The sequence below is a fragment of the Nansenia antarctica genome, assembly GCF_963989245.1.
Source record: "Nansenia antarctica genome assembly, chromosome: 9".
In the NCBI taxonomy this organism is placed as follows: Eukaryota; Metazoa; Chordata; class Actinopteri; order Argentiniformes; family Microstomatidae; genus Nansenia; species Nansenia antarctica.
Window position 1 is genome coordinate 1,989,815 of NC_137679.1, and position 23,887 is coordinate 2,013,701.

A 23,887-nucleotide genomic window follows, 5' to 3' on the forward strand; every position below is an offset into this window, starting at 1 on the left:
CGAAACTTTATTTTGGTAAAAGTGAATGTTTCTTTTGCTCTCATGTTTTGTTTTTAGGTTTTTGGCACTGTTTGTATGTCTTTAAATGTGGGTATGTTAGTATGTTGAATTCATTGCAATAAGGAACACAAATAATTAAGATGACAGTGGCAGTTTTTTTTTGTATATCTTTTTATTGGGTATATTTCATGTGATAGAATGTATAGAAAACAATTATATATACTTTTTTTTTTCAAACCAACCTTCCTTTCAACATACTAACATACCCACATTTAAAGACATACAAACAGTGCCAAAAAGCTCAAAACAAAACATGAGCAAAAGAAACATTCAGGATTACATCCTTGTGTAATATGATTGGTTCCCAAGAATGGTAAAAGATGAATAAAGAGTTAGGATCAGTGGAAGTATAAACTATATACTCTATAAACTCATTCAAAAGTCAACTCAGAACCCACCTGTTCAAACTGGCGTACCAGTTCTTTGGGACACAGGGTAACCTAGGTCTTTGCTGTGTTCAGGGCCTGGACGGCCCTGTGGTAGAAGCTGTTCTTCAGTCTGTTTGTCCTTGCGGCCAAGGTCCTGAACCGCCTTTTCGAGGGCAGCCTGGTAAAGTGTTCATACCCAGGGTGGGTCGGGTCCCTGGAGATCTTGGAGGCCTTCCTGAGACAGCCTGTGTTGTACAGCTCTTCCAGAGAGGGGAGGGGGGCGCCGGTGATCTTCTGTGCTGTTCTCACGACTCTCTGTAGCGCATTTCTCTCCGCTGTTGTGCAGCTGGAGAACCAGTTGCAGATGCCGTAGGTGAGGATGCTCTCCACTGCGGTAGAAGGTCACCAGTATCTCCTGCTTGCTGTGTTCCTGTGGGCCCGGACTAGTTTCTCGAAGCACTTCATGATGATTGGTGTGAGTGCCACCGGGCGGTAGTCGTTTAGGCAGCTCACGGTGCTTTTCTTCGGGACTGGGATGATAGTTGAGGTTTTCAGGCAGGGTGGGATGGTGGCCTGGGACAGGGACTGGTTGAAGATGTTGGTGAAAACCCCGGCCAGCTGGTCGGCGCAGTCCCTCAGCACCCGTCCCAGGACGCCATCCGGCCCCGAGGCTTTCCTGGGGTCCACCGCCTTCAGCACGCGTCTCACTTCATGCTCTGTGAGGGTGAGGCTGCTGAGAGCTGGAGAGAGTGGTGTTTTTTTTAAAAACCTTTATTGTCCCCAATGGGGAAATTTTGTTGTCAAACAGCTCAGTTAGGGCAGAAAACATTCAATACAGAAAACAGAAAACATTCAATAAATAAATAGATAAAACAGTGCCGGCTCAATAAGTAAAAAGTTCCAAGTAGTGCAGCAGATTAAATCAATATTTCATAAGAATCGTTCACTTGGTGATACAAGCACCAAATTTGGCACAAATGATGTCCAGGATGTACTTTCTAAGAAAAGTACGGTTTCCAGCTGAAAATCCAAGATGGCTGCCACTTTTCAAGATGGCCACCTCATCAGATGCAAAAGAAAGTTTTTTGGAGTAGAACTTGAATGAACAGAAATGGGTTAATGGTCCAAACATCAAAATGAATGTATCCTTACTGGAACTCAATTGTGTCAATTGGCGTCTTTGGAGCAAACTCATCCTCAGGTTTTCCAAGAATTTCAGCTTGGAAAGTTTGTGGTCCACAAGACTCACAGGGAGTTCTCAGGCTTACCCATTGACCAAGCTCACGAGCAGGCCAATGCAGTTGTTAAAGGTGATGGTGGTGCCATTGGCCTTACAGAGGATCCATCTGCATTGAGGCGGTGGATGGTGTCTGGACCAGAAGTTAGCCAGTTAGTCAACCAGTATGAGTTGGCATCTCAAGTCAAAGAAGCAAACAAAGATGTCAGGCATCATGAGCAGACCAGTCAGTCTCAGAAGTCCTTCACTGACAAGGTCCAAAAGTTGTTTGATGTGATGAAGGATCTGGGCAATCCTTTCCAGGAAGAGTCCAAAGATCTGCTCACATTGGACACAAAAACCATCGCACATCCCAGTGCTGCTGAGCTTGTAAGAACTCACTTTGAGAAAGGTCAAGCTGCCTTCAGAGACTTTTTCAATGGTCTGGGGGATGAGGGTTCCTTCTATAAGCCCATTAAAAAGAACAAAGCCGACTTCTTTCGCCAAGAGGCAGCTGCAGCTTCCAGTGACATGAAGAAGCAGGTACTCAAAGATGACTGTCGTCTGTTCTCGCAGCTTTTTATATCGTGCCAATTACGAGAGTGTGACCTGCTTGAGTTCTTTAAGCATGAGAATCAACCTTTCCCTGCTGCACTGAGTGACACAGGGAAACTCCACTCTGGCCAGAAGTCTCAGCTTTCAAAAATTCTGGAAGCTACCATTTCTCCTCCTGACAAACAACCAGAATGTGATGCCATTATCATTGATGGTTCCTCTCTTGTGCATTCATTGTCTCCTACGACATCAAAGACCTTTGAGGAATATGCTGTCCAGGATGTAGTTCCAAAAATCTAGACCTACTCATCAAAGTATGAGCGAACAGATATCATTTTTGATGTCTACTGGACTTCAAGCCTGAAGGCTGAAACTAGGTCAAACAGAGGTATGGGAGGTCGACGAAGAGTGACAGACAAAAACAAACTGCCACCCAACTGGAAAAGCTTCCTGCGAGACAGCAACAACAAGACTGAGCTCTTCATGTTCCTAGCCGACAAGATAGTGACCCTGTGTCCCAACAATGTCATAGTTGTGACCAAAGGGGAGCAGGCTCTATCAAACAAGCCCATCAGCCTTGAAGGCTTAAGTCCATGTAACCATGAGGAAGCTGACTCCAGAATCTTCATACATACTCTTCATGCAGCCAAGCAACAGATGAAGTCTGTGTTGATCAAGGCATGCGACACAGATATTCTTGTTGTTGCAGTCAATGTTTTTGCGACTCTTCAGGATGCAGGCTTAGTAAGGCTTTGGGTAGAATTTGGCCAAGGTCAGTCCATTAAGTGGTTGCCTATCCATGACATGGTGCTTTCTCTTGGCCCAGAGAAATCCAGTGGCATGCTGTTCTTTCACGCCTTCACTGGCTGTGATGTTGTGTCAGCTTTTCGTGGCAAAGGCAAAAAAACGGCATGGCAAGCATGGGAGGTTTGCCCTGAAGTGAGCCCTGTCTTCAAAAAGCTCAGTCAGTACCCACCTATCATAGAAGATGCAGACCTCAACATCCTTGAGAAGTTTGTCATCACCATGTATGACAAGCAGAGCACTACAGGCAAGGTTGATGAGGCAAGACTAGAATTATTTGCGCGGAAGCAAAGGTCTTATGATGCCATTCCACCGACAAGCGCATCCCTCGTTCAGCATGTGAAACGGTCTGCCTTCCAAGCTGCCTGCATATGGGGCCAGGCAACAGTGTGCAAAATGCAAATTGAAAGCCCTGCCAACTGGGGCTGGAAAAAAGATGGTGAGGTCTGGCAAGTGGTCTGGACAACCCTTCCACCGATTGTTCAGACGTGTGAGCAGTTGACGAAATGCGGCTGCAAGACTGAATGCAGAGGACGATGCAAATGTTATCGATTCGGCCTGAAGTGTACCCAGTTGTGTGCCTGTGAATGTGAGGACTAAAAGAAGAAACAGCCATGATTGCCAGCCATGTTTTGCTCAGAATTGTACAATGCAGCCTATGCTTGGACATGTTTTCTGTGTTTCCGCTAACTACAGTATAAATGAAAAAAATTATATAATAATAATAATAATAATAATAATAATAATACAAAATACAACAACAAAAAATTGGGGGGGAGACAAAGACTGCCTCTACGTGGCCTTCCCTACAAGTAGCTTACAGGTCCAATAGCCAAAAGTGAAACTAATGTCTTTAATGCATCTTTTAGGAAATTGCTCAATCATTCTGGTTATTTTGTGTCCTTTTTGAAATGATAAAATAAAATAAATTTGTAGCACTGCTTAAATGCAATATGCGTATTTTGCGTATCGGAAACAACACCAAGAGAGTGTTTTTAGTTTAATTCCCATTTTATCACCATAATATTCAATAATTTTGATATTCTAAATGCAGAATTGGATTTCTCACACTCAAAAACATATATTTCAATGTATAGGCCATCAAAATAGGATTATTCAGTCAATTATTATTCAGCGTTTGAATCCATTTCGAATGGCGGCCATCTTGAAAAATGGTGGCCATTTTGTTTTATCAAGTGGAAACCGTACTTTTCTGAGAGAGTAGGTCCCAAAGCACTTGTGTGCCAAATTTGGTGCTTGTATCACCAAGCGAACGATTATTTCATTAATCTGCTGCACTAAAGTTCCAAAGTTCCAGCTCCGGGTCTCCCCCGGGTTTGTGTTGTGGTTACCTCCGTTCGCCCCTCGTCGAACCGGGCGTAGAAGGTGTTCAGCTTTCCCGCCAGCAGGGGGTCGTCCTCTGCGGCTGTGAGCCTGTTGGCTCTGAAGTTTGTCATGTGCTGAACCCCCTGCCACATCCGCCTGGAGTCGTTGCTCAGGAAGCATTCCTCAATCTTCTCTCTGTGGTCTGCCTTGGCCGCTTTGATTCCGCGCTTTAGGTTAGCCCTGGTGGTGCTGTACAGCGGTGTGCTCTTCCCTGCAAAGAAGGCGTTGTCCCTCTCGTTGATCAGTTTTTGGACCTTCCCAGTCATCCATGGCTTCGTGTTGGGGTAGACCCGGACCCGTTTGTCCACGGTGACTGAGTTGGTGCAGTTCACTATGTGGTTCAGAACCGACGACGTGTACTGTTCCAGGTCCTCATGCTCATATTCCTGCCATGGGGTGTCATTTAGGCAGATCTGCAGTGGAGCGGACCCTTCTGGCCAAGTTCTGACAGTCTTAGTGGTGATGGGAGCACTTTTCCCCATGGTAGTGTATGCTGGGATCAGGAGGATTGACACATGGTCAGACATGCCTAGATGAGCTAGCGGACTAGCCTTGTAAGCACGTTTGATGTTGGTGTATACCTTGTCCAGTGTTTTTTCTCCTCTTGTTGCACATTTCACATGCTGATAGAACTTGGGTAGTACTGCCTTCAGGTCGACATGATTGAAATCTCCTGCTATAATGTGAATTGCCTGTGGGTCTGTGCTTTGTTGACCACTGATGACGTCATATAGCCGCGCCAATGCTAGGCTACCGTCCGCGCTAGGCGCAATGTAAACACATGTAATGTACACCGCGTTGAATTCCCTCGGGAGGTATGTGGGTCGGCATTTAACAGTCAAGTATTCCAGGTCTGGGGAACAGTGGCTACTTACAGTTTTCGTGTTTAAGCACCAGCTATCCTTCGTCGATATTATGATCCCACCCCCGCGGGACTTGCCGCTGAGCTGCGTTCGGTCAGCGCGATGTAGAGTGCGGCCCTCCAAGCTAATCGCGGAGTCCACGATAGTGTCATTTAGCCAGGTTTCAGTAAGAATAATCACACAGCTATCTCCCACGATGTTATTTTTGGCAACTTGTAGTCTCAGTTCATCCATCTTATTCGTCAGGGACCTGACGTTGGATAGGAAAATACTCGGCAAAGCAGGTTTGTCTGGGCTCCTCCTTAGCCTAGCTAGCAGGCCTGCTCTGCAGCCCCGTCGTTGCTTGCTGTCCTTACGCCGGCGTTTGCGCCTCAGGGAAGGGACTGAGTACCAGGGTTCTCCCGGTAAACGGGCGATCTCGTGATATATCCTTTGTTGCTTCAGGAACTCCGCTGTAACTGTCTTCTCGTTTTGCGTGCCAACTTCTAATAAGTCGTGCCTGCTGTAGGTACTATTTACACAACCGTTCCCTATAAGCAGTGGCGGGCGGTGCATTTCACACCTAGGCCTTCAGTGATGTCCGACACATTCCTATTTCCTACCTGAATTATTCTACCTCTTAATACCATCGTTATGACGCCATGGCTCTAGAAACTAGACAGAAACACAGTATAACCGGGCGTTGCATCACCTTAACATAGTCAGACAAGTACAACAGAGTTATATTAATATTTCCGAAGCATTTTTAATCAATAAATCCGCATTTACAATGAAGAGTGTTAAACTAACATCTTTAAGATCGCTACATTACCCACGTCTGTCGTCTCGTCCACCATAATAGCGACAAAGGGTGCCTTTTTAATCTCCATTTTGATCTCTTCTTCCATCACTTCAGCAATAGCAAAAATCAGGTCGTTTTGTATTTTGCCTGACGTCCCAGTAAACACTTTGTTTGTGGACAGGTGGTAATGTAAATCTGGGTTGTTTTCAGCCAGAAAAGAAAGAAGCTCAACGTAGTTTCCTCTGTTTGTGGACTTGGCGCTTTCATTGTGTCCCCTAAATGAAAGTTATTGTTTACCCAAAAACAGGACACAATCGATCAGTATTATCGATCAGTCAACGAAAGCTTTCGTTGTGGCGCTCCGTTTCCCTGGCACTTTCAAAAGTTTCACATCTACCGGCATAGTTCCGCATCTCAATAGTGAATATCAATAGTGCGTAGCAATAGTGCGTAGCAATAGTGCGTATCCAATCAAAAGACGTGCTGGGTGCTGACATCATTGAGCCTTACAGAAGGCGCCGTTGTTGCTTTTGCTCGCATCTACGTAGGTTTACTAGGAACGCCACAGGTTTTCTCGTTCCAATGTTAAGTTACAGGTCGAATCCGCGGCAGCGTTTAATGTGAAGGCGGGCAGATTTTTGAGCCCCCTAGCAACACATTTTGATTGGATAAAAGCTCTAACATAAAGGCCAGCCCTCCAAATCTCAATCGGAGACTGGAAGCAGCGCAACCAAGAGGAAAGCTATGAAATGAAGAGAATAGACTATGGGGAATCATTAATACATATTTGTGGAAAATATATATTAAAATAAAATGTATATTCTGATGATGTTTAGGCCAGCAGAGAAGGCCTTGCTGGCCCTGACGGCACACCACTGCCTATAAGTACTAAAATAAAAATGTACATACAAATGCACTTAAAATCACAAAAAAACACCAGTTTTGAAGCCACTCCAGCCGCAGCGTCTAAGCGCGCAGCCATCTTGGATCAAGTAGATCAAGTAGTATGCGCTACAGAGAGATAGCCCCTTATGGAAAGAATTTAATTGGAAATTAAAAATTAGATATTTTAGGACTCCTTTTATCATATCAAAATATAACAGAACGATAACAAAATTTGTGTTGGAGGGATTGTAAACAGATTGGAGATCACATGGGTTTTTATAATCTTAATTTAATTATTTAGTCATTCAAAGGCAATATTAAAAAGATGGGTTTTTAGTCTTGACTTGAACATTATGTGCTGAGGTTGCATCCCTAATGTAAACTGGCAGTGCATTCCACAATCTGGGTGCATGAAAATGAGAATGCAGCCTCACCAAATCTCTTCTTTTGTACATTTTGGCCTGGAAATGGTCAATTCCGTCTGGCAACCCTGGTAGCAAAGTTACTGGTTTACATTTCTCTGTTCTCTTTTTCGGGTCCTCTCACACTCATGTCTTTCCCCTCCATTAATCTTCTGTTATTCAACACGAGTGTGGAAACGGTTATTATAATAATTATTATTAATTACAATTTACAATACAAATACAACAATTGGGGGCATGGTGCGAAATAAGGGGGAGCTCGGGGAGCTATAGCTCACCTAGTGGTGACATGAGCTCCCCTGGAAACATGGTTTGTGAAATTTTGGGGGAGCTCTAAAATATTCCGAATTGCGATGGATTTATTCCAAGTTGTGACGGATTTTACCTGGTGTAATATGATTTGTAGAGGCATACAATCTATTTTGATGTTGGTATTAGGTATATAAATGATATATAATAGCCTATATAGCCTACATATAGGCCTTTATTGGCTACAACTATGCGACAGTAACAGAGCGGGGTGCACTGACGCTGAACCCCTCATAGTGAGAAGTAGGTGGACAATGCGTGGTGCTGAAATAGCCGACATGCGGTGTGTGGTTTGAAAAAAGTAACGCCAGCTCAGTAAATAATTCAAACTTAATGTTTACTTATAGGCTATGTGAATGTGAATGCACCACACATATGAACAGTAACAAAGCAAATGCAGTTTAATTTTATGAAAAACATTGACAACTAAATCGGCGCAAAACAAACAAAAAAAATAATGAATCCGCTTAGCCTATATGCTCCTGAAAAACATGTAACGACAGAGCAAACACGCTACATTACTAGGGATAATAATTACAATGAGCCATTCATTAAAAATAGAAAAAATAATATTAGGCTATTAAATCTCACTTAATGAGAAAACTGGCATCTCCCATCGGTCACTATTTGTTGGCTATCATATGGACGTCTTTGAGTGTCTAGAAAAGCGCTATAAGTCTAATGTATTATTATTGTTTATTATTATTTAATCCGGCAGTTCTCAAGGTTTTTATGCACCAATCGATTCCTCTAGCGCGTCTTTATCACATTCATTGACGAAAAGGACGACTCGCATGTATAGGTGGAAGCAGTGGCGGGCGGTGCATTTCACACCTAGGCCTTCAGTGATGTCCGACACATTCCTACCTGAATTATTCTACCTCTTAATACCATCGTTATGACGCCATGGCTCTAGAAACTAGACAGAAACACAGTATAACCGGGCGTTACATCACCTTAACATAGTCAGACAAGTACAACAGAGTTATATTAATATTTCCGAAGCATTTTTAATCAATAAATCCGCATTTACAATGAAGAGTGTTAAACTAACATCTTTAAGATCGCTACATTACCCACGTCTGTCGTCTCGTCCACCATAATAGCGACAAAGGGTGCCTTTTTAATCTCCATTTTGATCTCTTCTCCCATCACTTAAGCAATAGCAAAAATCAGGTCGTTTTGTATTTTGCCTGACGTCCCAGTAAACACTTTGTTTGTGGACAGGTGGTAATGTAAATCTGGGTTGTTTTCAGCCAGAAAAGAAATAAGCTCAACGTAGTTTCCTCTGTTTGTGGACTCGGTGCTTTCATCGTGTCCCCTAAATGATAGTTATTGTTTACCCAAAAACAGGACACAATCGATCAGTATTATCGATCAGTCAACGAAAGCTTTCGTTGTGATGCTCCGTTTCCCTGCGCACTTTCGAAAGTTTCACATCTACCGGCATATACGCATCTCAATAGTGAATATCAATAGTGCGTATCAATAGTGCGTATCAATAGTGCGTATCCAATCAAAAGACGTGCTGGGTGCTGACATCATTGAGCCTTCCAGCAGGCTCCGTTGTTGCTTTTGCTCGCATCTACGTAGGTTTACTAGGAACGCCACAGGTTTTCTCGTTCCAACGTTAAGTTACAGGTCGAATCGGCGGCACCGCTTAACGTGCAGGCAGGCAGATTTTGGAGCCCCCTAGCAACACATTTTGATTGGATAAAAGCTCTAACATAAAGGCCAGCCCTCCAAATCTCAATCGGAGACTGGAAGCAGCGCAACCAAGAGGAAAGCTATGAAATGAAGAGAATAGACTATGGGGAATCATTAATACATATTTGTGGAAAAAATATATTAAAATAAAATGTATATTCTGATGATGTTTAGGCCAGCAGAGAAGGCCTTGCTGGCCCTGACGGCACACCACTGGGTGGAAGGGAACATTCATTGTGAGCACGGAAGATGTGAGTCTCTCAACGGCTTTGCATTGATGAAACCAGGTAGGATGAACGCATAGTTCGCTGTCCATTCCTCTTTAAATGCCCTGTTTCACCGTCAACTTTCCTCTTTAGACCTTTGGAGAGTGACATGATGTTTCTCTTGCTAGCTAGCAGGTTAAACGTTTAGCTAACTTCACCCGGCACCAAACAACCAATCCAATAATAATGTGACCTTGTCTGGGAGGAGGGGGGAATAATTATCAGAATAAAAGTATGTTAAATAATTATTAGAATAAGTTAGGCTGCGCTACATCGTCAGTCCACACATTTATTTATCAAAACTATGGAAAAGGGTGAAACTATGTTGTTGAGAATCACAACACAAACTCGCTAGTCAAGCCAAAATACAGCAGCGAAATGGATTGGACTGCTACCTAGTTAACTAGAACACTACTGTACATTGTTAGCAGGCTCACAAAACAAGCCGTGTTAGTTGACTAGCGATGTGTCATTGATTTTATACAACGCGGTGTTCACATTTGTGTTCACATTTTTCGAAAGAAAAGTCAAAGCATTAGAACGTAGAACGGAAAATCGCACGCGCGCCTTGCCTTGCGAAAAGCACGGAAAGCCACCGGCCCCGAAATTGTCCAGAATTTTTTTTCCATCAGGAGCACACCGTGATTTAATTCGCACACTGATTGGGGGTCCCTCAAAAAGAAATTGGCCGATCAACCGCCAAGGCCTCACTCTGACCGAGGAAAAACCCTGGTATGTACTGTATAACATGATAGCCATCTATGAGCAATGCACTTTTAGTAAGGGCATTTTACCAGATATTTGACCAATCTGCGAAGTAAATCGTTACCAAGAAATTTCTTCACCAATGTGTTTCTAAAGGTGTGTAATAACATGTCCTAAAAGGTTGAAATTCAACTCCTGTGGGAAACCTCATAAAAAACTGCTCAAAGTTGGGGTACCGATAACCGATTTTCGAAAATTCGGAAATGCTTAAATTGGACTTGAGTAACTTTTGAGGGGTCAAACTAGGCATTTTTCATGATTCTGAGTTGATTGCAAGCATTTATTTGTCACCAAGAGCATTTCCTGGTGCAACCCCCAAACCCCCCCCACCCCCATTGGTGGTTGGCATTCAAAGTGAGGAAGTTTAAAGGTAACAGGTAACATTAGACAACATTAGACAGCACCAGCAGAGAGGCACTATGATGGGCATGGACACTTAGTCATAGGCCTCACTACATGTGGAACAATAGAACCAGGCTGCTTGAGCTACTCACACAGCCCAGCAGAGAGGTACTATCATGGGCATGGAAACAGAGTCATAGGCCTCACTACATGTGGAACAATAGAACCAGGCTGCTTCAGCTACTCACTCAGCTACTCACTCAGAGAGACACTCTGCTGGGCAGTAACTTACCTGTTATGGAGGCCTAAGAAAAGGGAGATGAAAGTGAAGCTGAATAGCTTGTGGAAGAGATGTACCAACATGAGATGTACCAAGGACTACCAGAGGTGTTCAGCTAGACACACAGCCCAGAGACAACACACCTTCCATGGGTGCTGTGACTAGGCCTGTGGCCCTATGCTGGAGGTCACATGAGCTCCAGGGCCTAACTGCTACTCTGTCAGTCCGATTAGGAGTGCTCTCACTGGGCCTAGCTGTCTACCATTCACCCCTCTTCTGGAGCTCTGACCTCCAGGGCCTAACTGCTACTCTGTCAGTCCGATTAGGAGTTCTCTCACTGGGCCTAGCTGTCTACCATTCACCCCTCATCTGGAGCTCTGACCTCCAGGGCCTAACTGCTACTCTGTCAGTCCGATTAGGAGTGCTCTCACTTGGCCTAGCTGTCTACCAGTCACCCCTCTTCTGGAGCTCTGACCTCCAGGTACTATGTGATACACTGCCAGTCCGATTAGGAGAGCCCTCACTGGGCCTAGCTGTCTACCAGTCACCCCTCTTCTGGAGCTCTGACCTCCAGGTACTATGTGATACACTGCCAGTCCGATTAGGAGAGCCCTCACTGGGCCTAGCTGTCTACCAGTCACCCCTCCTCTGGAGCTCTGACCTCCAGGTACTATGTGATACACTGCCAGTCCGATTAGGAGTGACCTCACTGGGCCTAGCTGTCTACCATTCAACCCTCCTCTGGAGCTCTGACCTCCAGGTACTATGTGATACACTGCCAGTCCGATTAGGAGAGCCCTCACTGGGCCTAGCTGTCTACCAGTCACCCCTCTTCTGGAGCTCTGACCTCCAGGTAATATGTGATACACTGCCAGTCCGATTAGGAGAGCCCTCACTGGGCCTAGCTGTCTACCAGTCACCCCTCTTCTGGAGCTCTGACCTCCAGGCTCTATGTGATACACTGCCAGTCCGATTAGGAGAGCCCTCACTGGGCCTAGCTGTCTACCAGTCACCCCTCTTCTGGAGCTCTGACCTCCAGGTACTATGTGATACACTGCCAGTCCGATTAGGAGTGACCTCACTGGGCCTAGCTGTCTACCATTCAACCCTCCTCTGGAGCTCTGACCTCCAGGTACTATGTGATACACTGCCAGTCCGATTAGGAGAGCCCTCACTGGGCCTAGCTGTCTACCAGTCACCCCTCTTCTGGAGCTCTGACCTCCAGGTAATATGTGATACACTGCCAGTCCGATTAGGAGAGCCCTCACTGGGCCTAGCTGTCTACCAGTCACCCCTCTTCTGGAGCTCTGACCTCCAGGCTCTATGTGATACACTGCCAGTCCGATTAGGAGAGCCCTCACTGGGCCTAGCTGTCTACCAGTCACCCCTCTTCTGGAGCTCTGACCTCCAGGTACTATGTGATATACTGCCAGTCCGATTAGGAGTGACCTCACTGGGCCTAGATGTCTACCAGTCACCCCTCTTCTGGAGCTCTGACCTCCAGGCTATATGTGATACACTGCCAGTCCGATTAGGAGAGCCCTCACTGGGCCTAGCTGTCTACCAGTCACCCCTCTTCTGGAGCTATGACCTCCATGATAGTGCCTCTCTGCTGGGCTGTATGAGTAGCTCAAGCAGCCTGGTTCTATTGTTCCACATGTAGTGAGGCCTATGACTAAGTGTCCATGCCCATCATAGTGCCTCTCTGCTGGTGCTGTCTAATGTTGTCTAATGTTACCTGTTACCTCCAAACTTCCTCACTTTGAATGCCAACCACCAATGGGGATGGGGGGGGGGGTTTGGGGATTGCACCAGGAAGTGCTCTTGGTGACAAATAAATGCTTGCAATCAACTCAGAATCATGAAAAATGCCTAGTTTGACCCCTCAAAAGTTACTCAAGTCCAATTTAAGCATTTTCGAATTTTCGAAAATCGGGTATCGGTACCCCAACTTTGAGCAGTTTTTTATGAGGTTTCCCACAGGAGTTGAATTTCAACCTTTTAGGACATGTTATTACACACCTTTAGAAACACATTGGTGAAGAAATGTCTTGGTAACGATTTACTTCGCAGATTTTCATATGTTTCCCTTACTATTTATATAAGATGATGACCAAGGGTCTTTCTGCTGCTGACCAAGGGGCTGAGTCCTGTTGATGGTGCCCAATTTTCTTTTAGACTCTGTAGGCTACTGTATTTGTTTATTAAGATTTCATAAATATGATATATTGTCTGAATTTGTCTTGTTTTATCAAATGTTCCAATTATTTTCATTTCTTGTGCTGGTTTATTATGAACAACATGTAAAATTGCAGGAAACTAGCACAAATAATTGTGTGGGAGAGAGGGGCCGCCGCTGCCAAAACGTGCACAGTTTTGGGTCGCTCCACCACCCAAAAATCTCACTCCAAACTTTTGGTGAAACTTTTCGTAACACAGACGGGGTGAATTTTATGAATGAAAGTGAAATGAAAGTTCTGTCACAAAACGCTGTCACGTATCCTCACACATGTTTAAGTGGGTATATGGAAATCCTTGGCCTTTCCTAGTGGGTATACGGCCTAGTCCTGCGTATCACGTAGACCACACCACTGGTCTGGAGAACATGAAGCTCTAGGTCACTGTTCCCTCTCATTCCTCCTGATCCTAACTCACTCAACTTACACAAGGGCTCAATACTTGATGATGAATTGCTTTAAGTATTTTAACTCAGGGAATAATAAAAAGAGTTGAAAATGCTTAGGACAACCTGAACCATAGGAATATGATCGGAAGAGGCACTGGGAAACGTTGGAATTTCATTGAATTCATTGCAATAAAGAACACAAATAATTAAGATGACTACTGTACTTCTATTACTATTATACCGAGGCACATTACTACTATATACTATTACACACGGCAACAGCAAGTGGCGATTTTTCCCTTTTTTGGGGGGGGACTAAAACCACCTGGGGGTCTGACTGCTCTTCCACGGAACAAGAGGAAGCGCTGGAACAGCATGTTTGGATACTGGATTCTGATTGGCTAGCAACAGCGGTAAATATCCCAACAACCCACAGTTCAGAAAGCATTTCCAGTATCAATGCGCCTCCCAATCAGTCTGATTAAGAACACCTGTGCTGACCTACAATGCAATGGTTGATCTTGTTTATGGGACTATATTCTGTGGCGGAAGGATATATGTATTCTGAAACGATGAATGATTGTAAATACATGAATTTAATGTTACAACTGTGTATTTATTTTCTATATTATGTGGTGGCTGTTGTAGAAAAGCAATTGACCATTGGAGGGCGGGGGTTGTGGAGACATTTACCACTGTACAGGGTTTTCCGGGGGTGAATTAATCACAACCCCCTTCCTCTCATGGTCAATTGCTTCCTTCGAACATGTGTGGAAAAAAACCCCGTCCACATACCTATTTTATCACCTAATTATTGACATAGCTAAGATGCAGTGTTGATACGGTAAAATTAGTTTGTAGTGTATAATTGAGGAGACCGTTGCAATAACGTAATATGGAATGGGCCTATCGCTAAGCCACGCCCCCAAAATAGAAATTGTCCAATCATATCACAGCAAAAGTCACTACAGGCAGAAAACTCAGACAAACAACTCACTAACATCTGATGGTGAAAAGCTTCTAGACGAAATATTCTTGTCATCTTTAAAAAAAACATGTCTATTACTTGCTGTGGTAAATCAGAAAACAGAAATGTGCCAACTCCCGCCATTGTAAGTCATTGAATGTCATTCAGTCACGGTCGGTCAGTCACTGTCAGTGAAGCGTTGTTTGTTAGTTTTCAAAGGGGGCGTGGCTTAGCGATAGGTCCATTGCATGCATGCTTGCTTTCCTCACAATTGCCCTCTGGCAGCTGCACTGTCGAAGGCCCAACCAACCACACGCCTCAACAGTTTGATCTGATGACACAGGCCTGAATCTAACACAGGGTATATACAGGAATCTTGAGGTTAATTTCAATACCTTTTTTAAGACTTTATTTAAGACCTTCTCAATATTTTTCCAGACCTCACTGCCACTTCAAGCTGTAACCATTTACATCAGTGACACCTTTAACTTAGGGTAACAGTTTTAGTTTGCAATAGACTAGACTACTGTCATACAACAGAATTCCCGGTTCATCTTATTTTTTTTTAAAATAAAACGAATAAATTCACGGACTTTTACTAAAAGTTTTTAGGACTCAAACTCTTTGGACAGTCTAATTCTGAAAAATATCAACAAAATTCAAGACCTCATAAAATCGTGCTATGACTTTTTAATACTTAAGGGTCTTGATTTTCCTAAAATTGATTCATCAACTTTGAATACTTTTCAAGACGCCGCAGATACCCTGTAACACATCCTGTGTCTGTGATGGCAGAACGACTCGTACAGCCGTTATATCCCAAGGATCTAGTTGCATTCAACAAACCACAAACGACAAAGTCAAGTCCATTTACACAGTTTATTCTTGCAAAACACACGGACGGTGCTCATGCCATCAGCACGCACGCGCCACCCACGGCTTTGATCTTCTCCTCGGCCCGTCGGCTGAAGAACTTGGCCTTGACGATCACCGGCTGCTTGGGCAGCTTGCCTTTGCCCAGCACCTTGAAGTAGCCCTGTGGAGAGACGACACAACTGAGTACACGCACCGACATCCAACAATCTCATACATCCAGCCAAGTCACAGCCACAACACAATCTACTGTTGGGCTGATGCAACCAACATCCCATTTTTCACATGGGGACCAGTAAAGATTGTTTGATCTGCCTATCCGGTTGTTAAGTCGTGACGTGTTTCCAGGTCCAAAGTTGGCTGAGGCGCTGTCTTCGAAATGCCGCAATAATTATAATTATATAGCGCTTTTCCGAGGCTCAAATACCCTGACAATATGGGGAAAACAGGAAAGTGCTGTGTCCCTTGATGTATGAATAGATCAGAGTCTAAAAAACGATTAAACTGTCATTCTACCGCTGTAGTACACTGGTATTCTGGTGCGGAGAATTTCTGGTGTGGACCCGGAAATTGCAAAACGTCACGTTTGACGTCAGACTGAACAACCGGATTGATTGGCTGGGAGTGTTACAGGTCTTTACCCTTCTGTCACTCCTTCTGAACAAGGTGGAAACTGAGCCGAGGATATCATGTTTGCAGGGTTCCCACACCTTCTGAAACATCACATTCAAGCACCTTTCAAGACTCAATTCCCTCAAATTCAAGGAGCCAACACGGCATAGTTTGAGACAGATCGAGATGAGAATTGATATAATAGGAACTATCCGCTCACAGACAACAATTAAAAAGAGAGGCTTGAATGTGTGAACACTAGATGGTCTCTTGCCTTCTCTTCCCACAGCACAGCAAAACAATATATTGTGAAATATGTGTAAAGTTACCGACTTATTAACTAGTCAGGGATTAAAGCAAAAAAAAATCTCCTGACTGAAAAAGATCTGGCCAAATCGGGGCCGGTGGCTTTCCGTGCGCAAAGCGCGCGTGCGATTTTCCGTTCTACGTTCTAATGCTTTGACTTTTCTTTCGAAAAATGTGAATACATTTCCGCGTTGTCGAAAATCAACGACACATCGCTAGTCAACTAACACGGCTTGTTTTGTGAGCCTGCTAACAATGTAAAGTAGTCTTCTAGTTAACTAGGTAACAATGTAAAGTAGTGTTCTAGTTAACTAGGTAGCAGTCCAATCCATTTCGCTGCAGTATTTTGGCTTGACTAGCGAGTTTGTGTTGTGATTCTCAACAACGTTGAAACGTAGTTTCACCCTTTTCCATAGTTTTGAATAATAAATGTGTGGACTGACGATGTAGCGCAGCCTAACGTATTCAAATAATTATTTAACAAAGTTTTATTCTGATAATTATTCCCCCTCCTCCCAGACTTACAAGGTCACACTATTATTGGATTGGTTGTTTGCGTGCCGGGTGAAGTTAGCTAAACATTTAACCTTCTAGCTAGCAAGAGAAACATAATGTCACTCTCCAAAGGTCTAAAGAGGAAAGTTGACGGTGAAAACAGGGCATTTAAAGAGGAATGGACAGCGAACTATGCGTTCATCCTACCTGGTTTCATCAATGCAAAGCCGTTGTGAGACTCACATTTTACGTGCTCACAATGTTCCCTTTCTATACATGCGAGTCGTCCTTTTCGTCAATGAATGTGATAAAGACGCACTAGAGGAATCGATTGGTGCATAAAAATCTTGAGAACTGCCGGATTAAAGTGACGTCCATAATAATAATAAATCATAATAATACATTAGATTTATAGCGCTTTTCTAGACACTCAAAGACGTCCATATCACCAGATAGCCAACAAATAGTGACCGATGGGAGATGCCAGTTTTCTCGTTAAGTGAGATTTAAATAGCCTAATATTATTTTTTCTATTGGCTCATTGTAATTATTAGTAATTATTATCCCTAGTAATGTAGCGTGTTTGCTCTGTCGTTTCAGGAGCATATAGGCTAAGCGGATTCAGCTTTTTTTTTTTTTTTTGCGCCGATTTTGTTAATGTTTTTCATAAAATTAAACTGCATTTGCTTTGTTACTGTTCACATGTGATGTGTGGTGCAGTCACATTCACATAGCCTATAAGTAAACATTAAGTTTGAATGATTTACTGAGCTGGCGTTACTTTTTTCAAACCACACACCGCATGTCGGCTATTTCAGCACCACGCGCCATGTCCACCTACTTATCACTATGAGGGGTTCAGCGTCAGTGCACCCCGCTCTGTTACTGTCGCATAGTTGTAGCCAATAAAGGCCTATATGTAGGCTATATAGGCTATTATATATCATTTATATACCTAATACCTAGGGGTGTAAATCACCAGCTTCATCACGATACGATATTACCGTATATCGATTTGTTTGTATGACGATACAATGTTTGACGATTTCACAATGTCAGTCACGATACGATTTCGATTCGATTCAAGATCGATATGACGCGATATCATATGCCAATCTAACACAATTATCAATTGTAATAAGTGGTAATTAACATACAGCTCATTAACACACACACACACACACACACACACACACACGTTCAGAGAGACATCCAGTCACACACGCACACACACACACACGTCCACACACGTGTCACACACGTCCAGCAGGTCTGATAATGGTCTGACTGGATTCGCCTCGAAGAGTAGATGTTAAAAAATATCTTTGGTGTCCAAAACGGTCAATGTATTCGCCCATTAGACTCCCGTTAGACGCACTCTCATTAGACGCACTCACACAAGCCGAACATTTCCGAAGATTACCGGAGATTGCCGAACGCGAGAGGAGGAGGAGCCGAGAAGTGGAGCCGAGCCAGTAGACAGACAGTCACACACGGTGAATGCGAGTCACACATTGCGAACGCGAGTATGTTAACGTCCCTGGTTCAGAGAGATGTTCCAAAATATATATTAAAAGGGATAGACTTACTGTCTCTCATCAAAAATGAAAAACATTCTCTCTCTCTCTGCGCGTATAAGATGACGATATAGATCGATATTTTTACATTGCGTTGATGTAATCAGATCGTTAGTCAATGAATCGATGTATCGTTACACCCCTACTAATACCAACATCAAAATAGATTGTATGCCTCTACAAATCATATTACACCAGGTAAAATCCGTCACAACTTGGAATAAATCCGTCGCAACTTGGAATAAATTGACGGAAATCCGTCGTAGCGACGGAGAACTTTAATCCCTGTAACTAGTTGACGAGGTAAGTAAAACATTTTTGAATATATATATTTTTTTTGTAGAGAGAGAGGGGGGAATTCAAGCACTTTCAATGACCCATGTCTATTTTCAAAAACTTTTAAGGCCTTGATTCTCCCCCCCCCCACCCCACAAACTTTCAAGGATGTCAAGGACCCGTGGGAACCCAGGTTAGGGGTCAGGGTCATAAGGACCCGTGGGAGCCAGGTTAGGGGTCAGGGTCATAAGGACCCGTGGGAGCCAGGTTAGGGTCAGGGTCATAAGGACCCGTGGGAGCCCAGGTTAGGGGTCAGGGTCATAAGGACCCGTGGGAGCCCAGGTTAGGGGTCAGGGTCATAAGGACCCGTGGGAGCCAGGTTAGGGGTCAGGGTCATAAGGACCCGTGGGAGCCAGGTTAGGGGTCAGGGTCATAAGGACCCGTGGGAACCCAGGTTAGGGGTCAGGGTCATAAGGACCCGTGGGAACCCAGGTTAGGGTCATAAGGACCCGTGGGAGCCCAGGTTAGGGGTCAGGGTCATAAGGACCCGTGGGAGCCCAGGTTAGGGTCATAAGGACCCGTGGGAGCCCAGGTTAGGGGTCAGGGTCATAAGGACCCGTGGGAGCCAGGTTAGGGGTCAGGGTCATAAGGACCCGTGGGAGCCAGGTTAGGGGTCAGGGTCATAAGGACCCGTGGGAACCCAGGTTAGGGGTCAGGGTCATAAGGACCCGTGGGAGCCAGGTTAGGGGTCAGGGTCATAAGGACCCGTGCAAGCCCTGCTTTGTTCTTCTCCCAGATGTTGTGACGGGTCAGGTGGCCGGCTGGCCTATACGTGGGCCAGTCGGTGAATAGGACCGGTCTTTACTCTAAGAGAACTCTAGCACACCAAGACAACGGTGTTTGTCAAGATGAGACTCTGAGTCTCTAACACAAAGCTGAGCACCCCCCCCCCAATAACTCCACTACTTCTTGAGTGGAGAGGATTAGAGAGAGGACGCTGGCGTGCTTGTTCGCCGCTTCTCCGCCCGAAATCTAGGTGTCATTGCCGTATACAGAGTAGATTGTCCTACAAAGACACCTAGACTTAGATTTAGTAATCTAAAAACTAATTAGACCCCTATACTTTCTTTTATTTATTTTTTTGTTTCTTTTTATTATTACTACTCTATCTTTTCAGTTTGTAAAGCGTCTTTGAGTGTCTAGAAAAGCGCTATCTACAGGGTTCCTACAAGTTTCAACAAGGAACAATGTTTTTCTATTTGCATTGGTTATGTGTTTGGACCCCAGGAAGAGTAGTCTCACCTCGGTGTAGACTAAAGGGGATCCACAATAAACCTTACACAACTAAACAAGTCAAATCTAAGACCTTTTTAGACCTCTTTGAATAGAATTTTAGACCTATTCGCGACACCATATGATAGCTTTAGTCAGCCTCGAGGTGATGAAATGAGGGATTTCACTGCCATACAGACAAAAAAGGAAGCGAATTGGCATTTTTCGGTTCCATCTTGGCTAATTTCCACGTAAATAGATGTGGTCGGACTGATTTCCTTGCAGGATAAGCTAATCTAATTTTTTATACCTAGCACCTCATTTTTAGACAGAATAACTGATATTTGAGACCTTTTTTTAGGCCTTGTGGGCCAGATTGCTGGATTTTTTGACTTTCAAAGACCTTTTTAAGACCCTGTCTCTGGGTCTGGTACTTACAGAGCGCACTGCGTCGATGATGGGGGCGGGGCCGTCTGGCTTCTTGCCGTAGTTGAGCCGGGTCTGCTCGCTGACCAGCGTCCACAGCTTGTCCAGGTTGATGGTGGGGCAGTGGTGGGTGTTCCTCTTCAGATGGTAGTGTCTCATACCGACCTTACCGAAGTACCCCGGGTGACTGGGGAGGCACAGAGAGGAGGCCAAACGGTTACACAACATACCAACAGAATTCCTACAAGTCGAATTTAAGACCCCTTTTAGACCTATTTGAATAGACTTTTAGACCTTTTCGCAACACCATATGATAGCTTTTTTGTCAGCTTTTTTGTCAGCCTTGAGGTGATGAAATGAGGGATTTTTTGGGGGGTTCCAGCTTGATTAATTTCCGCGTAAATAGATGTGGTCGGACTGATTTCCTTGCAGGATGTAATTTTTAAGACCCAGCACCTAATCTTTAGACTGAATAACTGAAATTCAGGGCCTTTTTAGGCCTTACGGTTTCGCTTGCTGGGTTTTAGACCAAGGCTTTTTAAGACTAGCACAGGAACCTTGTACCAAGCACAGATACAGGGTTGGTCAGCCTCTGAGAAGCCTACTTTATTCATTCGTTTATTTAAAAAGGTACAATGGACAGTCATTGACTCTCCCTGAATTAGCTCGGTAGCTAAATCCAATGGGGGAAATAACGGCCTCAGGTGTTAAACATTGAGTTTAAATCCGAACTACAGGACATAGAAACATCACATAACAAAACTACAGTGCTTGAAAGGGACGTCTGGCCACATGAGATTGGTACCACAGCCCAAACTCCCGCCACCTCTCATCATGAGCTTAAATCTTACAACTGACATTCACCATTATCCATTTGTTCTGCTCTTTAGTCTAAAAGTACCGGCTATGAAATGTCTGCCAGCTTTCCACAGGTGAGCTGTTCTTCAGCCATTCATCGTCTGTTAGGGACCCAGACTGTTGGACCTCATTGGGAAGCTCTGATCGACTGAGGGGCTGACTGTCAGGGGTCATCACTTCCATCTAGATCTTTGAAACACTTCCCTAACCCCAGCAGCATCCGTTCAACACTGACAGTGTTATTGTGGCAGACCGCTGTGTTTCTCAGCGCTGGTCACACTGCTGTGGAAAGTGTTTGAGCAGGTTCGAGCTACCTGGACCCCACCCCAATCATCTTCCAGCAACTTCAAATATTACGTCATGTAACAGCAACAACCTGTACCATATATATATATATAATAATTAATAATTTTGCCATTTAGCAGACACTTTTATCCAAAGCGACTTACAATTACGAATTACAGGGACATTCCCCCTGGAGTAACTGAGGGCTAAGTGCCTTACCCAAGGGCACACTAGTAGTGGTGTGGCTTCAGGCGGGATTTGAACTCACAACCTTCCGATCCCAAGTCCAACTCACTATCCACTAGACCAGTGTTTCTCAACCCTCTCCTCGGGGCGCCCCAGCCGCTCCACATATTTGATCTGTTCCACCACCAGCACACCTGATTCAACTAATCAAGTCCAAAGCAATTATGATTTGGACTTGATTAGTTGAATCAGGTGTGCTGGTGGTGGAACAGATCAAATATGTGGAGCGGCTGGGGCGCCCCGAGGAGAGGGTTGAGAAACACTGCACTAGACCACCACTACACACAATATATATATATATGTGTGTTACGGTAGATGTGGGAAAACGGTTCATGTTGACATTTCCAGGGACCTGGCAGCATAAAACGTCGACTTGGTACATGCTGGCATGTCTAACCCTAACCCTAACCATAGCACCTACCCCTAACGCTAACCCTAGTTTCCCCACATGTACCGTAACATACACACACCTTACTCTGGACATTTTACAGAACCTTAAACATGTTTTGCCAGGTGGGAAACCAGCTCCACATTGTGACTGCCCATGTGGGTGACTGACCCATGAGAGAGCCAGTCGGTGAATTAGGACCAGTCTTCACTTTAAGAGAACTCTAGCACACCAAGACAACGGTGCATGTCAAGATGAGACTCTGAGTCTCTAAGAAAACACACGTGTCATAACTGACAGCTTTACTCTAGTCCCCTAAAACAGCACCATCAACATGGCCAGATCTCTCTCCAAAGGGGGGGGGGGTAAACTGTAATTCATGTTTCTACTCACTATTTGTCGAAGTTGATTCTGTGGTGATGCATACCACCAGCATTACCACGACCTCCAGGGTGCTTCCTGTGCTTTCCTGCGGGAAGGAAAAAGGGTTCGTGTCACACGGCCAGTTTCTTCCACATTACATACACCCCCCTCCAGTATCAATGATGTTGACTGGCCGGTTAAGTCGTTGATGCTCCCAACTCACCGATACGACCGTGTCCGTGGCTGACGTGCCCTCGGAGCTTCCTGGTCTTGGTCTTCTTGGTTGGCTGTGGAGGAGATGAACATGTTCCAGCTCCAGTTAGACAAGTCTGTAGTTGACCATTGATTGATTGGTGTAGCTGGCAGAACCATGCCTGATCACTGGGCAGAACCATGCCTGATCACTGGGATGGCTGGCAGAACCATGCCTGATCACTGGGCAGAACCATGCCTGATCACTGGGGTAGCTGGCAGAACCATGCCTGATCACTGGGCAGAACCATGCCTGATCACTGGGGTAGCTGGCAGAACCATGCCTGATCACTGGGGTAGTCGAAGCTAAGCTATCCGATTAGCACAACACTACCACCACCCCTAACCCTACCAAATACGACACACTGCAATACAACAGACATGTACATTACAACGCATAGATGCATGTGTATATAAGCAGATACCCGAGATAGTCAATGTAGTAAATTAGTTAGTATAATAAACGTGGCTGGGCTTAGCCGGGGCCTTGTGGTCCAGATCAGGGAGACTGTCTGGCCCAGGTCTCCCTACAACTTCTATCTACCGGAGTTGTTTTGGCAAAATAACGACAAGAGTTCGGTATGTAAGCCGTGGTGTATCAGATGCTGTGAACAAATCTAACATGTTGTACTTGTAACACATAGGATGGATCTAGATTTACACCGATGTCAATGTGCAGAGTGAGACATGAGCAGTTACCTACCATCTTGGAGGGACGCGAAAAGAGGAGCGAGAGTTGGAGATCTCCCGGTTTTGTGCGAGATTTTGTGGTCACCAAGCGGAGACCACAGCGACACCAAGCGGAGAGGGAGAGGAATTGCAGGAGAAGAAGAAACAAGATCATAGAGGTCTGATAAAGAGAGTAATAATAATAATAATAATAATAATAATAATAATAATAATAAACATCAAAAACATCACGCCACTTGAACAGTTTCTTCCCCAAAGCCACAGCCCTCCTCAATAACTCCTGATCGCTGCACCTTGCACTTTACATGTTCTTGCACTACGTTGTACAGTATATTTATTCACTCGTATGGGTACTGTATATACTGT

General features: G+C 44.5%; 1 protein-coding gene across 1 annotated transcript; it reads right to left on the reverse strand.

Annotated features, from left to right (window-relative positions):
• Positions 1-15,467: 15,467 nt before the first annotated feature.
• Positions 15,468-23,572, reverse strand: rpl27a (ribosomal protein L27a). The gene is made up of 5 exons (XM_080539921.1): positions 23,535-23,572; positions 22,803-22,866; positions 22,610-22,685; positions 20,452-20,626; positions 15,468-15,638 (listed from the first exon to the last, which is right to left on the reverse strand). Exons 1-5 carry the CDS (start codon positions 23,535-23,537, stop codon positions 15,510-15,512), a joined length of 447 nt encoding a protein of 148 aa, XP_080396047.1. The 5' UTR covers positions 23,538-23,572; the 3' UTR covers positions 15,468-15,509.
• Between the last annotated feature and the right edge of the window lie 315 nt (positions 23,573-23,887).

Coding starts and splice junctions, on each gene's coding strand:
- rpl27a (XM_080539921.1), bottom strand. Junction 22,686..22,802: donor CCACGGACACGGTCGTATCG/GTGAGTTGGGAG, acceptor TCCTTCCCGCAG/GAAAGCACAGGAAGCACCCT. Junction 20,627..22,609: donor AGAATCAACTTCGACAAATA/GTGAGTAGAAAC, acceptor GTGCCTCCCCAG/TCACCCGGGGTACTTCGGTA.